This window comes from Dasypus novemcinctus, chromosome 31 (assembly GCF_030445035.2).
Source record: "Dasypus novemcinctus isolate mDasNov1 chromosome 31, mDasNov1.1.hap2, whole genome shotgun sequence".
In the NCBI taxonomy this organism is placed as follows: domain Eukaryota; kingdom Metazoa; phylum Chordata; class Mammalia; order Cingulata; family Dasypodidae; genus Dasypus; species Dasypus novemcinctus.
The window spans coordinates 6038515-6060861 of record NC_080703.1 but is presented as its reverse complement, the minus strand read 5'-3'; the positions used below and the strand labels follow the sequence as shown (position 1 = coordinate 6060861).

At 39.3% G+C, this 22347-nt stretch overlaps 1 protein-coding gene across 1 annotated transcript; it reads right to left on the bottom strand.

Moving 5' to 3' along the window:
- Positions 1 to 232: 232 nt before the first annotated feature.
- On the bottom strand, positions 233 to 1153 carry LOC131277047 (olfactory receptor 7C1-like; the record flags this gene model as incomplete). The annotated part of the gene is made up of 1 exon (XM_058290674.2): positions 233 to 1153. A coding segment is annotated over exon 1 (921 nt), but the record flags the coding sequence as incomplete, so codon positions are not given.
- Between the last annotated feature and the right edge of the window lie 21194 nt (positions 1154 to 22347).

Sequence of the window (22347 nt, the reverse complement as noted above, 5' to 3'; positions counted from 1 at the left end):
TGCAAATAATAATCCACACAATCAGAGGTTGTTGATGTGAGAGGAGGAGGGTGGGGTGGGGAGTGGTATATATGGGAAACTTGTATTTTTAATGTTACATTTTGTGTGATCTATGTATCTTTTAAAAAAGACAACAAAATATTTCATTTTCAAAAAGAATCTTCTAATGTTTGATCTCTGTTAATCATGAGCACTTTTGTAAACTTGAGACAAAGTATCCTTTTATAGACAGAATGTTTCCCAGCTTTTTAAAGGCCTGCTTTATGTCCTTGTTTCTAAGACTGTAAATAAAGGGGTTCAACATGGGTGTGACCACTGTATACATCACTGAGGCTATTGCATTTGCCCTTGAGTTTTGGGTAGCAGCAGAGCTAAGATACACTCCAAGACCTGTACCATAAAACAAGGTCACTACTGAGAGGTGAGACCCACAAGTAGAAAATGCTTTATATTTACCATGAGCTGTTGAGATTCTCAAAATTGAGGACACAATTTTATAGTAAGAGAAAAAGATCCCAGTGAATGGTATAATCCCCAGAAGTCCACCTGCAAAATACATCACAAGGTCATTGAGGAAGGTGTCAGAACAAGCATGTCTGACTACCTGATTAAGTTCACAGAAAAAGTGGGGCATTTCCATCTCTGTACAAAAAGACAATCGCAAAACCATCAAGTCATGCAAAAGAGAGTCCAAAACACTCAATAACCAGGATGCTAACAGCAGGAGGCCACAGAGCCAGGGGTTCATGATGACTGTGTAGTGCAGGGGGTGACAGATGGCCAGAAAGCGGTCATAGGCCATTGCAGTCAAGAAGGAGTTATCTAGTTGTACAAAAAGCATGAAAAAATACATCTGGGTGAAACAGTTTTCAAAAGTAATGATTTTGTTGCCTGTCTGGATGTTCAGCAGCATCTTTGGTACCGTTGTGGAGGTGAAATAGATATCAGTAAGAGACAGGTTGGCGAGGAAGAAGTACATGGGTGTGTGGAGATGGGAGTCCAAGATGATGGCCAAGATGATGAGCAGGTTGCCAATGAAGGTGACCAGGTACATGGACAGGAACATCCCAAAGAGGAGGGGCTGCACCTCTGTATTTTCTGAGAGCCCCAGGAGGATGAATTCTAAACCAGATGTTTGGTTTTCTGTTTCCATGTGGATGATGAATTTCCTGAGGAGATATTCAAAGCAGTGCAATTTAGCCTCAAGGAGTAATCAGAAAAATATCATAAATGGTACTGTTTGTATTGTAATTACATTAAGTTAATATTTTTATGGATTTTATAGAGATCTAGTACCCTTTTCTGAAAATGTCAGGGAAAACATATGTTCCTGCTTCTTCTTAATAGTTGTGATGGCTAGAAACCCTGGGCCATAATAGAATACACTTTGCCAAGGCAATAATTTCCATGATAAATTCTCTCAGACTTTATTTTAAGCAACAAACATTATGACGAGTTTTTTTGTACCCTGTAACAAAATAGAAAAGAAGAACAATATTGTAGGAATCATATTATTTGGTTGTAAGAGTTACTATAAAAACACAATAATTTAAAAAATTCTGTTGGTGAAATGGACAAATGACCCCACATAAATGGATTCCACTGATGTTTCACAGAGGACAAGGGTAATTCAATGCAGAAAGTATGATCTTTTCAAGAAGTGGTGGTGGAACAAAAGTGAAGCAGGCTAGTAAGATAGGGAATAGATGGATCTGGAACCTGACAGAGAGTCCACATGGACATCAAAAACCCCCAAGATGGCTGCTGGAGGAATCTCTCCCCTGGGATTCTGCTACCCAGGACAAAGACTCCTTCCTGAAAATATGAAAAAGCCCGGATGTTCCCTGGGAACTTTATCATTGGGTCATCACTAAGGAATTTATGGGCAGGGTAATCAATCCAAACAGCAAACAACTGGAACCTCCTTCCCTGTCATTAGCAAAGGAGTGGAATAATTAGTTTAAAAGCAAACCATGAGGCTTGAGCTTGCTCTTGCCTAGCTTTTTGCCTGTGGACCCATCTTGCCCTCTGCGTGTTGATTTCATCATTTTTCCTCTGCCATGTGACCATGCAAGTTACTCTGGGGACTTATAATCTATAATGGAGAATTGTAGTTTCTAAATCAGCCCTCTTCATCACTTTTTATCCCCTTCCTCACCACCTCGGACCATGTTCTGTTATTTTCTCCCATTTCTCTTCCCTTCCTACCTGAATAAATTACTGGCCTAACTCACCTGGCATTCTCTTGAAATTCACGTCTGCAGCATAGCCAAGAACTTAGTTAGAATCTGGTAACAATAGGATGCACTCATGCCAAACAAAAAAGGAACTTAGGTACTGATTGAATTCATTTCACAAAAATTAAATCAAAATGAATCATACCACTTTAAAGTAAAATACATTGTAAAAGTGCTAGACTAAAATGTGAAGAAAATCTAAGGGCCCATAGGTTGGAAATGAGTTTTTAGATATAGTAATGGAAGCATGATCCATGAGAGATTAAAATTTATAAGTCAGTTTTTATTCAAATGTAAAATATCTACTCTGTGAAAGACATTGATAACGAGTTGTAAGAAAACATACAGATTTGGAAAAATACTTACCAAACACATCTGATAAATGATTTGTATACAAATGTAGAAATTAATATTAACACCACAAAATAAGAAAGCATATGCTGAATTAAAAAATCTGCAAAAGATATAAACAGAATCCTAACATAGGAAGAAATTCAAAATACAAATACAAAATACAAAATATTAAAAAAAAATTCAACTTCACTGGCACCTAAGTATTATTACCAAATGCCAGCTAGCAATGTATCTGAAAAAGACCTTGACCAAAAAGGGGAAATATTCAGTGCAGATGAGATTTTATGGTTAAGAGATTTGAAAATGAGTTTGGAGGTCATTACAGAGGTTATGCTTATGCTCATCTCAGCAGAATCTCACTATCTGTTACAGTACACAGAGCCTCAAACAGTAGGGATCCTGATGGTTCTAGAGATAAGTAGTTCAGGAATCTCAGGAATTTGGCACCCTGTCAGTAGACCTTACTTTGGAATTTATGCTCCCCAGTGTAAAAGAGTTAGTCTCATTTGTAGATTCCCAACATATGGCTCTTCTCTACATATTATTTACATAAAGCCATGTGTTGGCACTATCCTTGTTAAATACATGAGCCAGAGCATTATGTTCTTGGTCTGTTCATGTGCCATTTGAACTCTTAATCTAAACAGAGTTTCAACACTTACTCTCCAGTTCATTGGACCTATGTAGAACAACTAATAAGGAGATGGTAATGGACAACACCTATCCTAAGGAGCAAAGAATGTCCGCACCTCTAGGCAAGATAGTTCCACCCATATATCCCATGTGATCTAAGCCCTCTCTCAATTAGAAAGAGTGGGCATCGCCATCACAAAATCCTGAAGATTGGAGAATGAACAATGGACTAAAGTAGACATTATTTTTATATTATAGACTTATTATTCTAGCAATGGAAGAATGTTTATCATTGATATAAAGGCCAGGGCCACCAGAGATTCTGAGAGGAGGGAGCAGGCAGAATAGGTATAATATCAGGGCATTTTCAGGACATTGGGATTGTTCTGCGTGACATTGCAATGATGGCTACAGGCCATTATATGTTTTATCAATACCTAAAATTGTGCAGGACAGGCTATTAACTATAATATAAACTATAATTCATTGTTAACAGCATTGTTTCTATATGCGTTCATCAATTGTAGCAAATGTACTATACTAATGAAAGGTGTTGTTACTATGGGAAAGAGTGGGAGGATGAAGGGGTAGGACATATGGGTCCCCTCTATATTTTATGTAACATTTATGTAATCTAAACCTACTTTAAAATTTTAAAAATTTAAATAAATAAATGAATAAATAAACTAATTAAAATCATTTAAAAATTAAACATCATCTGTCATTAGGGAATTGGAAGACTATGAACACAATGATATATGAACACATGCTTATTAGAAGAGATAAAAATCTAAAAACTGAGAATACCAATTGCTGTTGAGTATATGGAGCAATACATCTCTCAATCACTGCTAGTGAGAACACAAAATGTTTCGGCCAGAAGACAGTTTAGGTGTTTCTTGTAAAACTAAACATTGTCTTACCATACAATCCAGCAGTTTTGCTTTATATATATATGATATGAAAATTAGAGTCCACACAAAAGTCCACACATGAACATTTACAGCAGCTATATTTGTAATCTCCAAATCTGAAAACAAACAAAATGTTGGTCAACCACCACAACAGGGAACAGAGACAGTCCACAACTGCAAGCAGAATTCCATCCATCAGACATGTGGGATCTAAGGCCCCTCTTGATTTAGAGGTGGAGTGGTCATCACCATCCTCAGGATAGAGAATAAAATAAGAAGTAGAGTGGACTTAATGGTATTCTACTATAGACTCATTGTGACTCTAGCAATGGAAGAAATTGTGTCATTGTTGTGGAGACAGTGACCATTGGAGTTGTTGAATGCAGGGAGAGGGAAGAAGAGGGTATGATATGGTGGCTTTTATGGGGACTTGCAGTTCTCCTGAATGATATCACAGGGACAGATGCAGGATATTATATATCCTACCATATCACACTGAATGGACTGGGAGAGAGTATAAACTAACATGTAAACAAAAATCCAAGCTTTGTAGCAATGATCCAAAATGTATTCATCAAATAAAAGGAATGTGCCACACTGATGAAAGAGGTTGTTATTGTGGGAGGATGGGGAATTTAGGGAGTGGGGTAAATGGGAACGTCATATTTTTTAAAGTAAAATTTAGTGTGATCTATGTATCTTTAAAAAAGAAGACCATAAAAAATTTTGCTAAAGAAATCTCATAGCCCATTTATTAAAAAAAAAAAAGAACAAGAAAAATATTTACCTCTCAGAGAACATACTCTAATAATGACTGAAGTAATAAATGAACAATTATGTCATTATGGCAACTACAACAAATTTTACATGTCACAGGAATTGTATGCTTTTAAATATGTATCAATAAAGTTGATTTCTTTTTTAAAAAGAACTATTTTTAAAACCTCACCACACCATATAATTATATTGAGTCCATATTTGTGTCCATGTCATCTATTCTTCATGTACTTCTATCCTTTTCTCCTTCTGAAATTATTCTAAATCCTCCTTCAAGCCTTATTACAATTAAAATCTCCCTTGTGATGCCTTTACTAACCTCCCCAAGATGAGTCTGTAATTTTTGATCCACTTCACCAGTATTCCAGAGTCACATATATTGAATGACTAAAAGAAAAAAATGAATAAACACAGGTAAACAGATAATTTCTACAAGTGTAGAGAAAGAAGAATGAGTGAAACAAGTAAACAATGCTGCTGAGAGAGGGAAGACCCAAGAGTAAGAGATCAGAGGAAACAGATTGGGAAAAAAAATCTCTTTTAGTTTATCTGCTATTTCCACGCAGGCTTTTTAATAAGACAGAACTTTGTGTTTTAAGCTTTCTCTATAGTCATAATCTGTTGATTTCCTTAAAGCTTCTACCAATAAAAGGTGCCCATGGAGCCAAAAATACATTCCGCCAGTACCTGTGAAGATTCTGTAAGTCGCTCTGAAATTATCAAGGCAGGGTCTAAGTTCACCAATGCAGGTTCTTCCTTGAATGATGAAAGAAGTTGGAAGCTCTGCTCGCAAGAAGTAAAGTGAGATGGAACGAGTCATAAGGTCTGTAGAAGACACATTGTGTTTTCTTTGATATAGTGAAGGAGAAGCACATAGAGTATCCCAGCAATTAGGGATTTCATTCCCATGAACCACATTAATGAAGTATTCTTCTGTCTCAATCTCCCTGAGATAATTATTTCTCTGGAGATAAGAAAGGAAAACACAATGCAAATTTGAGCCAGTTTTGTCTCTTGTGACAGCTTTGGAGCTCCGTGATCATCACTTATCCCTGTGGACACCTAACTCCCAGGAGGAGGTCACCCTTAATAAGGTGTGGGCTCTAGTCTTGTCAGGTTTCCCATACTGATTTCCCTCTTGCTGTTTCTGGAGAAAGATTCTGAATACACTAAACTATCTTATTTCCCAATTTTTCTCCACTGGAGTTGGCTGTCATGAATCATGAATGGAGACACCCATTCGCAAGTGAATTTCCTCTTGTCTCACTGCTTCTCCTTTCTCCCCCATAATTAGCAATGCAATATCTGTTCAACCCACACAACCATTTGGTTTCTCAGTCATTCAACAATATTTATTCATCAATACTGTATGGTAAATCCTAAAGTACATTCTGGGAATGAAGAGAAGTCAAATGTACTGTGTTTCCAAACAAACTGTTCACAGTTTTAAAAAGCCAAGAAATGAGCACTCACACAATCCCTAGAAGCCTGCCCCTGGTGCACCTTGTGCCAGATGTCCACCATCCAATACCCTAAAACAATAACCCTTCCTCATTATATTCTATACAGTGTTTTCTCAAGGATGGATATAAGACATGTTAAATTACACCAAAAATATATAGGGGCTGATAGCCTAAAATGTAAATCATAATGAAAAACATAAGATAACTAAAAATTTAGAAAATTGTATAGTCTAAAATATCAACCACAATGTAAACACAAATGTTACCTTGTTTGAAAGCTATTGTCTCAATAATTGTACATCAGTTTTAGTAAATATGGTATGAATATGTTAAAAGATTATTGCCGTGGAAGGGAAAAGGTTTAATGGTGGATGTGTGGGAGTACTGTATATTGTATATATGAATTACTGTGATCTAAAACTCTTGTGAAGATAAGCTTAATAATTACAAAGAAGAAAAGAAAAACATAGGATGTAGAATTTTTCCAAATTAATAGGTATTCTATATCTAACCTTTAAACTCATCGCTATGTTCCATTTTACTATTAAGGGAACCTGGCAATACATTATTGGGCTTCACTTTTCAGGAAGTTTTGGATCACAGAAAGGTTCAAAAATGGCAGTGGAGGAATACTAGTGTGAGTTGTAATGGGCAGGGGACACATGTTTGGAAGGGAGTTCTACCCGGCATATACCCAAGGTACATAAAAATGTTTGGATATTTTCATAGTGGCAACAATTAAAAACAACAACTGAGGGAGTGCTGAGTTCCTAGCCAGGGGAGCTCTATCACAGTCCTGAAAGGAACAGCAACAATTCCCCAAGTGCAACAACAAGGACTGAAAAAGAAGGAAGGTCCAACAATGAGCCCCTGATACTAATGATATGTTTGTGAGCCTGTGCACCTGAAATAAGAACAAGGCCTAGAGCAGCAGTGTGTATAAGAGTTACCTCCTGAGAGCCTCCGTGTTTCTCAAATGTGGCCAGTCTTGAAGCCAAACGCAGCATGTAAATATGTTGCCTTCCCCCCAGCGTGGGACATGACTCCCAGGGATAAGTCCCTGGTGCCGAGGGATTACTATCAAGTACCAGCTGATGATGTAACCAGAAAATGACCTTGAATAAAAGGTTCAACTCAGACCAGCAGAATATCTCTGTCTACATATAACAACAGGAGTTAAAATGTTTTTTGACCTAAATCAAGGGGGAAATGGAAAGGACAAATGAGTTTATATGGCTATGAGTCTAAAAAAGAGCTGGGAGGTTATCAGAGGGTTTGCTGTTATGCACACCTGAGCAGAGTCCCAGAGGCAGATAAAGTATATACAACCCCAGGTATTGGTTCTTCTGAGGGATACAGAGACCCACAGGTATTATGGTCATGGCAGATGGAATTCACTGCCATGTCAGTTGGCCTTTCTTTGGAGTTTGTGTTTCTGTGTGATGGAGCTGGACTCAGATGTGACCTCTTTTCACAAGCCTTTCCTGTTACTTTACCAGAATTGTAGTTGGTGCTGGGGTTTAATATATACCCAGGGGATCTGAATCTCTGGACTGATCATATGATAGCCAGGCCCTGAGCCTGAACAGACTTCAGTTCCTACACTCTGGCTTTTTAGACTTACCCCACTCAGCTAACATGGAGTTGAAGAATGTCAACCACCACACCATGGAGCCAAGAGTGCCTACAACTGAAAGCAGGAGAATTGCATCCAGCATCCATGTGGAACCTAAGCCCCCTGTTGGCATAGATGTGGAATGGACAAAACCAATCCAAGGTCCACAGGATGGAGGAATAGAATATGGATTAGAGTGGACTTACTGATATTCTATTCATGAACTATTGTGAATAGTAATCAAAGAAAATGTGGCATTGGTGTGGAGAAATTGGCCATGGTGGCAGCTGGGTGTGGGGAATGGGGTGAAGAGATGAGATTTGGAGATGTTTTCGGGACTTGGAGTTGTCCTGGGTGGTGCTGCAGAGACAATTACCAGACATTGTGGGCCCTCCCATGGCCCACTGGATGGAACATGGTAGAGTGTGGGGTATGATGTGGACTACTGACCATGAGGTGCAGCGATGCTCAGAGATGTATTCACCAAATGCAATGGATGTCTCATTATGATGGAGGAGAATGTTGCTATGGGGGGAGGAGTGGTGTGAGGGGGTATATGGGGACCTCATATTTTTTCAATGTAATATGAAAAAAATGAATAAAGACATAAAAAATGAATATAAAATAAATAAAGATGAAGAATCAGGATTATAGTAAAAAAAAATAAAGTGTTTTCTCAACATTATAGTTTCAAACACATACCCATCAATCCTGCGTGTTCACCTTTTCCACCCCCAACATACCCACAATTCCATGGACCATCTGACCCAGTGTGTTATTTTTGTGGGTGTAGACCAATACAATGAGAAGGAATTGTTGTACACCGATAATGGAGAGGAAACATAGATGTTCTCAAATAGAGGGGAGAGTGTCTCTCAAGAGCAAGGCTGGCTCCTAATTTGAGAGGACAGACCAGTGTGTCAAGTCCTCAGCATTGTTGCAAGTATCTATGAATCTTGACCTTCAAGCAATGAACCTTGGTTGCCAATGTGGGCCCCAAGGAGAGGGAGAGAGAGAGCGAGAATAGATGGAAGAGGGGGTAACTGGGGGTCAATGGAAGTGTTCTGTATGATCTTGCAATATGGATACAGGCCATGATAAATTTCAACAAAAATTTATAAAAGTGTATGGTCTAAAATATAATCCATATTGTGGACTACTGAGCATGGTTGGTAGCTATGTCCCAATATTTGTACATCAGTTGTAGCAAATGTAACATCCACATGTAAAAACATCATTGGTGAGGTAGAGGATGTTGGGTATATGGGAGATACCTATATTCTGTGTATGACTTTACTGTGACCTTAAAATTTTGAAGACATAATGAAAAATAAAAGAGGTAAGACACTGAGGAAGAAATAGAAAAGATTGCCTTGCCACTATACATACAGAACAACACCTATTAGAAAGATGAAAGGCAAAACCTTAAAAAAAAATCATAAAAAGTTCATTTTTGTTTTCTTTATCTGAGGTCCTCATATACCCCCTCTATATGAAGTCCCCATATAACCCCCACCCCCCTTACCTCACTCCTCCCCCCATAACAACAACCTCCTCCATCATCATGAGACATTCATTGCATATGGTGAATACATCTCTGAGCACCGCTGCACCTCATGGTCAGTGGTCCACACCATAGAGCACACTCCCACATTCCACCCAGTGGGCCATGGGAGGACATACAATGTCTGGTAACTGTCCCTGCAGCACCACCCAGGACAACTCCAAGTCCCAAAATCACCCCCACATCTCATCTCCTCCCACTCCCTACCCCCAGCAGCCACAATGGCCCCTTTCTCCACACCAATGCCATATTTTCTTCGATTACTAATCACAATAGTTCATGAACAGAATATCAGTAAGTCCACTCTAATCCATACTCTATTCCTCCATCCTGTGGACCTTAGAATGGTTGTGTCCACTCCACATCTATATCAAGAGGGGACTTAGATTCCACATAGATGCTGGATGCACTTCTCCTTTCAGTTGTAGGCTCTCTTGGCTCCCTGGTGTGGTGGTTGACCTTCTTGACCTAGATGTTAGCTGAGTGGGGTAAGTCCAATAAACCACAGTGTAGGGGTTGCAAGTCTTTTGAGGCTCAGGACCTGGCTATCAGATGCTCAGTCCAGAGATTCAGGTCCCCTGGGTATACACTAAACTCCAGCACCAACTACAGATCCTGTAAAAGTAACAGGAGAGGCTTGTGGACAAAGAGCATATCTGAGTCCAGCTCCATCACACAGAAACACAAACTCCAAAGTAGGGCCATCTAATATGGCACTGAACTCCATCTGCCTTTACCATAGATCCTGTAGGTCTCTGTATCCCTCAGAAGAACCAATACCTGGGGTTCTATCTACTTTATTTGTCTCTGGGACTCTGCTGAGGTGTCTGTAAGGGCAACCCCTCTGATAACCTCCCAGCTCTTTTTTAGACTCATAGCCATATAAACTCATTTGTCCTTTTTTTTAATTGATTTTGTAAAAATATTACATTAAAAAAATATGAGGTCCCATTCGACCCCACCACCCCCATCGCACCCCCCCCCCCCAAGCAACACTCACTCCCATCATCATGACACATCCATTGCATTTGGTAAGTACATCTCTGGGTATCTCTGCACCTCATGGTCATTGGTCCACATCATGGCCCACACTCTCCCCCATTCCGTCCAGTGAGCCCTGGGAGGATTTAAAATGTCCGGTGATTGCCCCTGAAGCACCATCCAGGGCAACTCCAAGTCCCAAAGGTGCCTCCACATCTCATCTCTTCCTGCCATTCCCCATACCCATCAGCCACCATGTCCACTTTTCCCACTCCATTGCCACCTTTTCTCTGAAGTCCTTGGATTGGTTGTGTCCGTTGCACCTCTATGTCAAGAGGAGGCTCAGATTCCACATGGTTACTGAATGCAATCCTCCTGCTTTCAGTTGTAGGCACTCTAGGCTCCATGGTGTGGTGTTTGCCCTTCTTCAACTCCATCTTAGCTGAGTGAGGTGAGTCCAATAATTCAGATTGTAGGAGCTGGAGTCTGTTGAGGCTCAGGGCCTGGCTATCATATTGTCAGTAAAAAGATTCAATCCCCTAAATATATCTGAAACCCCAATACCAACTACAATTCCAGTAAAGTAGCATGATAGTCTTATGAAAAGAGATCCCCTCTGGGTTCAGTTTCATCACGCAGAAACACCAGCTCCATAGAAGGGCCATCTGACATGGCAGTGAACCCTATCTGCCATGACCGTAGAACCTGTGGATCCCTTTAGCCCTCAAAGGAACCAATACCTGGGGATTGTATCTACTTTATCTGTCTCTTAGACTCTGCTCAGTTGTGCATAAGGGAAATCCTTCTGACAGCCTCCAGACTCATTTTTTTTAGAGACTCATAGCCATATAAACTCATTTCTCCTTTTTATTTCCCCCTTACATTAGATCAAACAGCATTTTAAAGTCATATTATTCTATGTAGACAGGGATAGTCTACTGATCCGCATTGAACCTGCAATTCAAGGTCATTTTCCAGTTGCATTATCAGTTGTTAGTTGATAGTGATCCCTCGGTGCCAGGGAGGCTCATCCCCAGGTGTCATGTCCCACGCTGGGGGGAAGGCATTGCATTTAGATGCTGAGTTAGGTTTCGAGACTGGTCACATTTGAGTAACATAAAGGCTGTCAGGAGGAAATTCCCAGGCACCGTGCTGCTCTAGGCCTTGTTCTTATTTCAGGCCTATAGGCTCACAAGCATAGTCATTAGTATCAGAGGCTTACTGTTGGAACTTCATTCCTTCTCAGACCTTGCTGCTGCACTTGGGGGACTGCTGCTGCTCCCCTAGGGACCACGGCACAGCACCCCCGGCCAGGGACCCAGTACCCCCCCAGCTTTAGTTTTTAATTGTCATTTGTCCTTTCCATTTCCCCCTTTTATTCAGGTCAAAAAACATTTTTAACTCCTGGTATTCTATGTAGACTGAGATATTCTGCTGGTCTGAATCGACCCTTTTATTCAGGGTCATTTTCTTGTTACATCATCAGCTGGTACTTGGTAGTAATCCCTCAGTGCCAGGAAGGCTCATCCCCAGGAGTCATGCTAAGTTTGGCTTTGAGACTGGCCACATTTGAGCAACAAGGAGGCTCTCAGGAGGTAACTCTTAGGCACCCTGCAGCTCTAGGCCTTGTTCTTATTTCAGGTGCACAGGCTTACTAACATAGTCATTAGTATCAAAGGCTCATTGTTGGACCTTCCTTCTTTTTTGGTCTTTGTTGTTGCAGTGGGGGGATTGTTGCTGTTCCTTTCAGGACTGTGATAGAGGTCCCCTGGCTCGGAACTCAGCACTCCCTCAGTTGTTTTTAATTATTTCCACTATGAAAATATCCAAACATTGTTATGTACCCTGGATATATGCCCTGGAGAACTCCCTCCCCAATGTGCATCCCCTGCCCATAACGTCCCCGACCAGTATTCCTCCCCTGCCATTGTTGAGCCTCTCTGTGATCCAAAACTTCTTCAAAAATGAAGCCCAATATATTGCCATGTTCCATTAACAGTCAAATGGAACATAGTGATGAGTTTAAAAGTTAGATATAAAATACATATTAATTTAGAAAAAATAAGGTAAAAATAAATTGGGGAATCAAAAAATTAAAAAATGCAAAAGCTTTGTTTTTGATTCTCTGTCTTCCATCTCTGCAATACGTGTTGCCCTGTATGCAAATTGGCAAGGCAACTTCTTCCGTCTTTTCCTCAGTGTCTATGTCCTTTCTTTTTCTTTTTTTCCTAATTATTAAGCTTATCTTCACAAAAGTTTTAGAGCACAGGAATTCACATATACAATATACAGTACTCTCACATATCCAACATTAAACTCTTTTCCCTTCCACAGCAATAATTTTTTTCACATGTTCATACTATATTTACTGAAACTGATGTACAGATATTGAGATGATAGTTCTCAAAAAAGGTAACAGTTGGGTTTACATTGTGTTTTATATTTTAGACTATACAATTTTCTAAATTTTTAGTTATTTTATGTTTTACATTATGATTTACATTTTAGCCTATCAGCCCCTATACATTTTTGGTGTAATTTAACATGTCTTATATCCATCCTTGCGTAATCTTGTGGAACACTTCTATCGCCCACACAATTATAATGGTTCCATCTATTCAATACTTCTTTCCCCCTCCCATTAGGGCCCACAGTGACAGTCAATCTTCATTGCTTAAGGGTCATGTACAGAGATATTTGCAACAGTGTTGAGGGCTTGACATGCTCAACTGCCCTAATGCATTGGGAGCCACCATTTCTCTCAAGAGATATAATTTCCTCTATTTGAGAACATCAGTCTTCCGCAGGATGTGGGTATACCTTCACTCTCTTTATATGGGTCTCTACCCAATGGTATAACCCACTATGGCAAAGTGAGCACTCACACACTGCCTAGAAGCCTGTCCTGCATCAGATTATCACCTTTGAGCATCTTAAATAGGTAACTTTCCTTATTATATTTTTGAAAAAGTTTTCTCAGCATTATATTCTCAACCAAATACCTGACAATCTCCTATGTTCCTATGTTCCCCCACCGTCTCCCTAATTTCTTGGGCAATATTACCCATCCTCCCATCCCTAGCCCTCCTCAAGTCCACAAAGCCCTACCCAAAGTTAACCCTATGCCCCATTTTACCCCTTCCTTGTACAAATACCACCAGCTTATATAGATTTCTCCCATGTAGGTGTCAGCTTACATCCTTCCTCTACCCCCCAATAACCTTTAAGCCTATCATCCAGTTTCAAGCTCTCTGAGGCAGCTTGGTTTACTTATTTCATATCGAGATCATGTAGTATTTGTCCTTCAATGCTTGGATTGTTTCACTCAGCATAATGTTCTCAAGATTCATCCATGTTATCACTTGTGTTTTCAGTGTATTCATTCCTAAAGCTGAGTAGTATTCCATTGTATGGATATACCACATTTTGTTTATTTATTTATTTATCCATTCATCTGTTGGTGGGCATTTGGGTTGATTCCAACTTTTGGCAATAGGAAACAATGCTGCTATGAACATTGGTGTGCATATATCGATTTGTGTCCTTGTTTTCAGTTCTCCTGGGTATATACCCAGCAGTGGAATTGCTGGGTCATATGGCAAATCTATAGCTAGTTTTTTGAGAAACTGCCAAACTGTCCTCCGGAATGGCTGGATCCTTCTGTATTTCCACCAGCAATGGCTGAGTGTTCTCATTCCTCCACATCCTCTCCAGCACTTGTAGTCTGTGTTTTTGATAGCTGCCAGTTTCATGGGAGTAAGATGGTATCTCATTGTAATTTTGATTTGCGTTTCCCTAACATCTAGTGGTTTTGAGTATTTTTCATGTGCTTTTTAGCCATTTGTATTTCTTATTTGGAGAGGTGTCTGTTTAAGTCTTGCCACTTACTAAGATGGATATGTTGTCTTTTTATTTTTTGAGATATAGGAGTTCTTTATATTTGAAGGATATTAGTCTCCTATCATATACATGGTTACCAAATATTTTTTCCCACTGGGTAGGCTCTCTTTTCATTTTCTTGACAAAGTCCTTTGAGATGCAAAAGGCTTTAATTTTGAAGAAGTCTCATTTATCTATTTGTTCTTTTGCTGCTCGTGTTTTGGGTGTGAAGTTCATGAAGACATTTCCTATTACAAGGTCCTGTAGATGTTTCCCTAAATTGCTTCTAAGGTCCTTGAAGTCTTGGCTCTTACATTTAGGTCTTTGATCGATCTTGAGTTGGTTTTTGTGTAAGGTGTGAGCTGGTAATTCCCTTTCAGTGTGTTTGGTTTCCTTGGGAATATCATATGTCTGTATCTATAAGGTTCTATATCAGAATTTTCAAATTGGTTCTATTGATCAGTGTGCCTCTCCTTGTGCCAATACCATGCTGTTTTCACTAGTGTACTATGTTTTGAAGTCAGGTAGTGTGTTTCCTCCAATTTCATTTTTCTTTTTCAATACGTATTTGGGTATTCGTGGCCTCTTTCCTTTCCAAATAAATTTCATAACTAGTTTTTTCTAGTTCCTTAAAGAATGCTGTGTTGATTTTTATTGGAAATGCATTGAATGTGTAGATCAGTTTTGGTAAGCTAGACATCATAAGAATATTTAGCCTTCCTATCCATGAACAGGGAGTATTCTTCCATTTGTTTAAGTTTTCTTTGATTTCTTTGAACAGTGTTGTGTAGTTCTCTGTGTATAATTTTTTTTACATCTTTAGTTAAATTTACTCCTAGGTATTTGATTTTTTTATTTACTATTATAAATGGTATTTTTTTCTTGATTTCCTCCTCACATTTTTCATTATAGCCGTACTGATTTTTGCGCATCGATTTTATAACCTTCAACATTACTGAACTCATTTATAAGTTCTAGAAGTTACATTGTAGACTTCTCAGGGTTTTCTATGTGTAGGATCATATCATCTGCAAATAGTAAATTTTGACTTCTTCCTTTCCAATTTGAATGCCTTTTATGTTTGATTCTTGCCTCAATGCTCATGTAAGTACTTCTAACACAATATTAAAAAGAAGGGGTGATAATGGGCATCCTTGCCTTGTTCCTGATCTTAGCGGGAAAGATTTTCAGATTTCAAAATTGTAAATGATGTTAACTGGGGGTTTTTCATATATATCTTTTATCATGTTCAGAAAGCTTCCCTCTACTCCAATCTTTCGAAGTGTTTTTATTAAGAAATAGTGCTGTATTTTGTCAAATGCTTTTTCTGCATCTATAGATATGATCATATGATTTTTTTCCTTCAATCTGTTTATGTGATTTTTACATTAATGTATTTTCTTATGTTGAACCATCCTTGCATACCAAGAATGAATTCCACCTGGTCATGGAGTATAACTAATTTATTGTGCTGTTGAACATGATTAGTAAGTATTTTGTTGAGGATTTCCACATCTATGTTCATTAGAGAGATTGGTCTGTAATTTTCCTTTCCTGTGGTGTCTTTATTTGGCTTTCATATTAGGGTAATGTTGGCATCGTAGATGAGTTATGCAATGTTCTTCTGTTTCAAATTTTTGGAAGAGTTTCAGCAAGATTGGTGTTAGTTCTTTATGGAAATTTTGGTAGAATTCACCTGTGAAACCATTTGGCCCTGGGCTCTTCTTAGTTGGGAGGTTTTTAATGACTGATTCTATCTCTTTACTTGTGATTAGTTTGTTGAGACCATCAATTTCTTCTTTCATCAATACAGGGTGGTTATGTGTTTCTAGGAATTTGTCCATTTCCTCTGAATTGTCATTTTTGTTGGAATATAGTTTTTCAAAGTATCCACTTATGATAGTCTTTATTTCTGTGGGGTTAGTGGTGATATCTCCTTTGTCATTTCTTATTTTGTGTATATGCATCTTCTTTCTTTTTTTCTTTGTTAGTCTAGCTAAGGGTTTGTCAATTTTATTGACTTTCTCAGAGACTCAGCTCTTGGTCTTGTTTATCTTTTCAAGTGCTTTCTTATTTTCTATTTCATTTAGTTCTCCTCTTATCTTTGTTGTTTCCTTCCTTCTTCTTCCTGTGGGATTACTTTGTTGTTTTTTTACTAATTCCTCCAAATATGCAGTTAGTTCTTCAATTTTTGCTCTTCTTTTTTGATGCATGAATTTATGGCTATAAATTTCCCTCTCAGTACTGCTTTTGCTGCATCACATAAGTTTTGGTATGTTGTGTTATAATTTTCATTAGTTTCAAGGTAGTTATTAATTTCTTTTGAGATTTCCTCTTTGACCCACTGTATTTCAAAGAGTGTGCCGTTTAATTTCCATATGGTGTGAAATCTGGGCCTCTGGCCCTTGCAGATTTCCAGGTGATAGTGGTGTATTAAAGCCCCCCACTGTAATTGTAGAAGCATCTATTCCTTCCCTTAGTTTCTCCAGTGTTTGCCTCAGATATTTGGATGTATTCTTGTTAGGAGCATAAATGTTTATAACTGTTCTTTCTTTTTGAATGATTATCCCTTTCACTAATATGTAGTGTCCATATTTGTCTCTCATAATTGTTTTGCATTTAAAGTCTGTTTTGTCTGATATTAACATAGTTACTTCTGCCATTTTTGGTTATTATTTGCCTGTAAGATTGTTTTCCAGCCATTCACTTTCAACCTCCTTGAATCCCTGGGTCTAAGATGTTTTTCATGTAGACAACATATAGATGGATCATACTTTCTTATCCAATTTTCCAGTCTGAGTCTCTTGAGAGGTGAGTTTAATCCACTGAATTCACCATTATCATTTTCAAGGAATTATTTATATTAGCCATGTTTTCTTTGGATTTGTGTTTGTTATATTTTGTTTGGTTTTTACTTTTTTTGTCTTTTTAGTTGTTCTTACACTCTCCTCCAACTCTGTCTCTCCTGTTTTTTTCTTTCCTCCTATACAACTTCCTTTAGTATTTCTTGAAGGTCAGGTTTCTTGTTGGCATACTCTATTAATTTCTGTTTATCTGTGAGTATTTGAACTCTCTATCATATTTGAATGTTAGTTTAGCTGGATAGAGTATTCTTTCTTGGAATTTTTTTTTTTTTTAGTGCCTTGACTATGTCATACCACTGCCTTCTTGCCTCTATGGTTTCAGATGAGAAATCAGCACTCAATCTTATGAAGCCTCCTTTGTGTGTATGGTTATTTTCTCTTGCTGCTTTTAGAATTTTCTCTTTGTCTTGAGCATTGGATAATTTGACAGGTATATGTCTTTGGGTAGGCCTGTTGGGATTTATGCTATTTAGGGTGCATTGTGCTTCCTGGATGTGAATGTTCATCTGCATGCTTCTTTCTTTTCTTGTCTATCCTTCTTCTCCCCCTCAATAGGTTTGGGAAGTTTTTATCCATTGTTTCCTCCAACACCCTTTCTGTTCCCTTTCCCTTCTCTTCTTTTTCTGGGATGCCTATAATGCCTATGTTTTCACATTTTGCATTGTCATTCCGGTCCCAAAGTCCCTGTTGAATTTTTTCCCTCTTTTTATCTATCAATTCTACTATCTGTTTGATTTCAGATGTACTGTCTTCCACAGTTCCTCTCCCTCATAAAATGTGCTGTTATTTGCTGAGAGTGTGTTTTTGATTTCTTGGATTGTGCTGTTCCTCCCCATCAAATCTGTTGTCTTTTTTTTTTTTGCATGATTGCAATTTCTTCTCTATGTTCCCCAAGTGTTTTCTTCCTATTATTATCTCTTCTTTCACCTCATTAAATTGGCCCCTATTAAATGTTTTGAGAGCTTTAATTACTTGTTAGATATTCTACTCTTCTTCCTATTTTTTAGTTTGTTCATTGGATTGGGTCATGTTTTCCTGATTATTGGTTTGGTTTGTAGTTTTTTGTTGCTGTCTGGTCATCATTTTATCTTGCTAGTTTGATTAACTTCTTTGTCTAGTCTCAGGGATAATTAGTTGTTGTTTTTGCATACATGTTAAGTCTTCTCTTTGCCATTTTGTTCTTCTTATTCTATTTCCTTTCTGTTGGCTCAGTTCACTTGAAGGAAAATATTAGGGCAAGTGAAAGCAAAACAAGTAAGAAAAGAAAAAAGTAGAATAGTAGTATTGATAGTAAATGTTAGCAGAAGAACCTTGTAAGATCTAGGAGAATGGGTATTAGACTCATGTAAGCTGTGTAGAGTTAGAACAGTAAGAAAAATGGAGTATCTATAATGAGACAGTAAACTAAATATGGGGAGGAATATAGTATGAATTAAAAGACCAGTGTCGTCAGGAAAGTGGGAAAGAGAAAGGAAAGGACAATAATATAGAGAGTGAATAAAAGACAAAACAGCAGAAAGATATTAGAAATAAAAATTGAGGGCTAAATTAAGAGCAGTGGAATCTAAGAGAAACACTTAATAATGGAGGATAAAAAGATGTAGAGGAAAGGGGTTAGCATTGGAGGCCAAAGTCAGTACACACAGAAAAGAGGAAATCGAGGATGAGGAAACACAGCAAATGTGAATCAATTCCTGCCACACCTAATATAAAAAAAGAAGAGAAAGGGAAAAAAGGGGGGGAAGGGGGAAAATGGGGGGTAGAAATGCAAGCAAGAAAAACAGGAAGATGAAGAAGAAGAAGAGGAGGAGGAGGAGGAGGAAGGGGAGGAGGAGGAGGAGCAGGAGGAGGAAAGGGCTGTAGGGGTATAAAGAGGAAGGAAAAAACGAGAAAATAAACCAATAAAAAAGACCAAAGTTTCAAGCAAGGAATCCATTTTGCATTTAAATAAAATGCTTAGGATTCTGACCTTCCCCCTTTCTCCCTTTCTCACTTCCCTCTCTCCCGGGGCAGCAGTGAAGCTGTTTGAGGTGTCCAGTAGGAGATTCAAGTGGGTCCTTGGTTAAACAAATCACCAGAGAAAACAAAATGTCTTAATTTCGAAAGACAGAGTGCCCACACCTCACCAGGAAACCCAAATATGCTAATGGAAGTTTTCAAAACACATCTTACAGTCCATCTCCCTTAGGTGTGCTATAGGAGGGCTAGTTGATTTTCTGACTCCACCTTCTTCCAGACCAAGTTTCCTATTCCAGCACTTTTAGGTAAATTGGGCTTTCTCAGCAGATTTGTCTCTCCTTTCTTCCCCAGCTTTCCCCAAGCCAGCTGGTATGCTCCTCCAAGCTCAAAGAAAAAGGGGGGGCAGGACCTGAAAATTAAAACCACACTCATTTTTCTCCTCTGCACCTCCCACTCAAACCATCCAACTTACAGTGTCAGTCCAAAACTGAAGGGCTAGTGTATTCCCTCACCACAGGGAGCCCTGGATTTGGGAGTGGGAAGTCTGGAATATTGCAGACTTGGGGTCTGTGGGTCTGTGGAATGTGGGCTGTGGTGGCTTAGGGGTCACAAACCTGGTGACCATGCTTCTGGGGAACACAGGGCTTGGGAATGTCACCACACTACTGACAGTCCAGGGAACGCCTTAGGGGGAAGAATCCCACCTCTCCACAACTTCTGACCTCAGTGCTAGAAACCTACATTTCTACCTTAGCGAGCATAATTTCTGTCTCTCCAAATCGATGTCCAAACACCTCCTGCCTTGCAAGTCCCCAAAACAGCCCACTGCAGCAAGATTCCAACCCTACTCAGCTGCTCTTTTGTGGGAGCAATTATGAAGTGCATTCACTCAGATGCCATCTTGCCCCACCCATCAGCTATCATCTTTTAATATCTCCATTTGTTCACTCCAGCTTGTGCTTAAAGGGAAAGTACATGTCCCTCATTATTTAATAGAAGATGAAGAAATGCAAATGCTGGCTGTTCTTTAATCCTCCCCTTGTTAGCCATGTATATCACTCTGGCTGCTTAGATCCACCCGACAGTGAACTCAGACACTTGTTCTTGCTGGATTTGGGAAGTATCAGGTCTCAAACCTAATGCCAAGTTGCCTAAGTTTGTTTTTGCATTACTTTTTTCCTCTGCGTAGTAACACTAGGAAGCATTTCTACCAAATGCAAGGCACAAGGTAGAAAGTACAGTTAAAATAATGCAGCACTTATGCAGAGTATGTTGGAAAACCCAGTAATCCCCATGCTCACTGACTCCAGGAACACAGACTGGGTGAAAGCAGCTTCAATTGATCCTCTACAAACCCTTCACACATCTTCCATCTTGTGCAAGACACCTGGTCATTCTGGGAGAGGTCTGAAGGTAAGTCAGCCTGGTTGTTGTCCACAGTCACCCTGCTAAGGCCAACAAGGCAATCCTTAGTACTGTCTTAAAGTTCTTGAGAATACCAGGGGTGCCATACTAAAGAAACTTGTCTCACAGGGGCTGGAAATCCTGGTGTGCCTGTGCTCCAAGTCACTTTACAGGATGGGGAGGACAGAAAACCTCCCAGCATGGGCTCAGGGCTCATGCTCCCACACCACCGCTGGCCAGAACAAGCCCACCATATTTCAGCTTCCTCCCACTGCTGCCTTCAAGCTTGTCCACTTCTGGTGTGGGTCCACTGTGGCCTTCACTTCTGCAGAAAGCATCACCTCTAGTATGGCTCCTACACTCCGAGGTTAGCAAGAAGTCCAAACCATGGCCAGTGATAAAGCTTTCAGTGTTTGATACTGTGAAAACTGGATAGCTCTTTGGGTTAAAAATAAACTTGTATCTTCCCACTTCATTGTAGACAAAAGAAAATTCTGGATGGATTTTAAAAGGTAAGTGAAAAAACATCTCTAAGCGCCTTCTAATCATCAAAGCAATAGGGAGAAATCACAAAGAAAATATCAACCACTTTGACTATATGTATTAGTCAACAAAAGGGGTACTGATGCAAAGTACCAGAAATCTTTTGGCATTTACAAAGGGGATTTATTTTGGGTAGACGCTTATAGTCACAAGGTCATAAAATGTAAGTTACTTCCCTCATCAAAGTCTGTTGCCACATGTTGGAGCAAGATGGCTGCTGGTCTCTTTGAGGATTCAGCCTTCTTCTTCAGACTCCATGGTTCCAGCTTCTTCTGGTCTCAGCTGTAGGCTGGCATAAGGCTTGTCTCTGTGTCTGGGGCTTGTTTCTTTATGGGCTTGGCTGCTCTGGTGTCTCCACAAGGTCAGCTGTAGACCATCAGGTTCTCTCTCTTCCCAGGCCTCTGACATGTCTATGGAGCCATCTCTATTCCTCTGTGTTCTCTCCTGTGTGTTTACTTCCCCAGGTTCCAGCATCAAAACTCCAACTACTTCCTTTGCCATGTCTTTTTCTCGGTGAGACCCTGCCCATCAAAAGGGGAAGAATCGATGTCCTACTGATATGGGCCATTCGAACCCCTGATCATAATTTAATAAAGTAAAAGTGAAACCTCTGAAATTAATACAATCTATTATGCCAAGAGGAAGAGATCAGTTTACAAACATAATCCAATATCTATGTTTGGAATTCATAAACAATATCAAATGGCTACACTATATAAAAATTGAAGATATTTGAATTAAATCAAATAAAATCCAACATTTTGAAAAATGCATTACAACATGGAGAGATCATATTATCTTTAACATACATAACGTAGGATGTTGATTGGCTGAGAGTCTCCTCTAGGTGACAGTGTTATGTCCCCTTGAAGGAAACTTTGTAGGCAAACTCCCAGACCAGAAGGCCCTTCAGGAATCCAAGGAAGCCCAAGTGTCCCACACACTCTCCTGGGATGATGGAAGGTCAATTCTCCAAAGGAGGAACTTGGTCTCCTGTCAGGGAAAGTTCTGGAATCCAGAGGTTCAGAGTTACTGCCCAGCCCACTTGAGGACAGCTGGCAAGAAAGAAAGATAACATGAACCCCTGAAAAAATGGCAGCGATATCATCCAGTGCTCTGGAGGATCTTAGAAGCTGGACAAAGACTCCATCAACATTGAA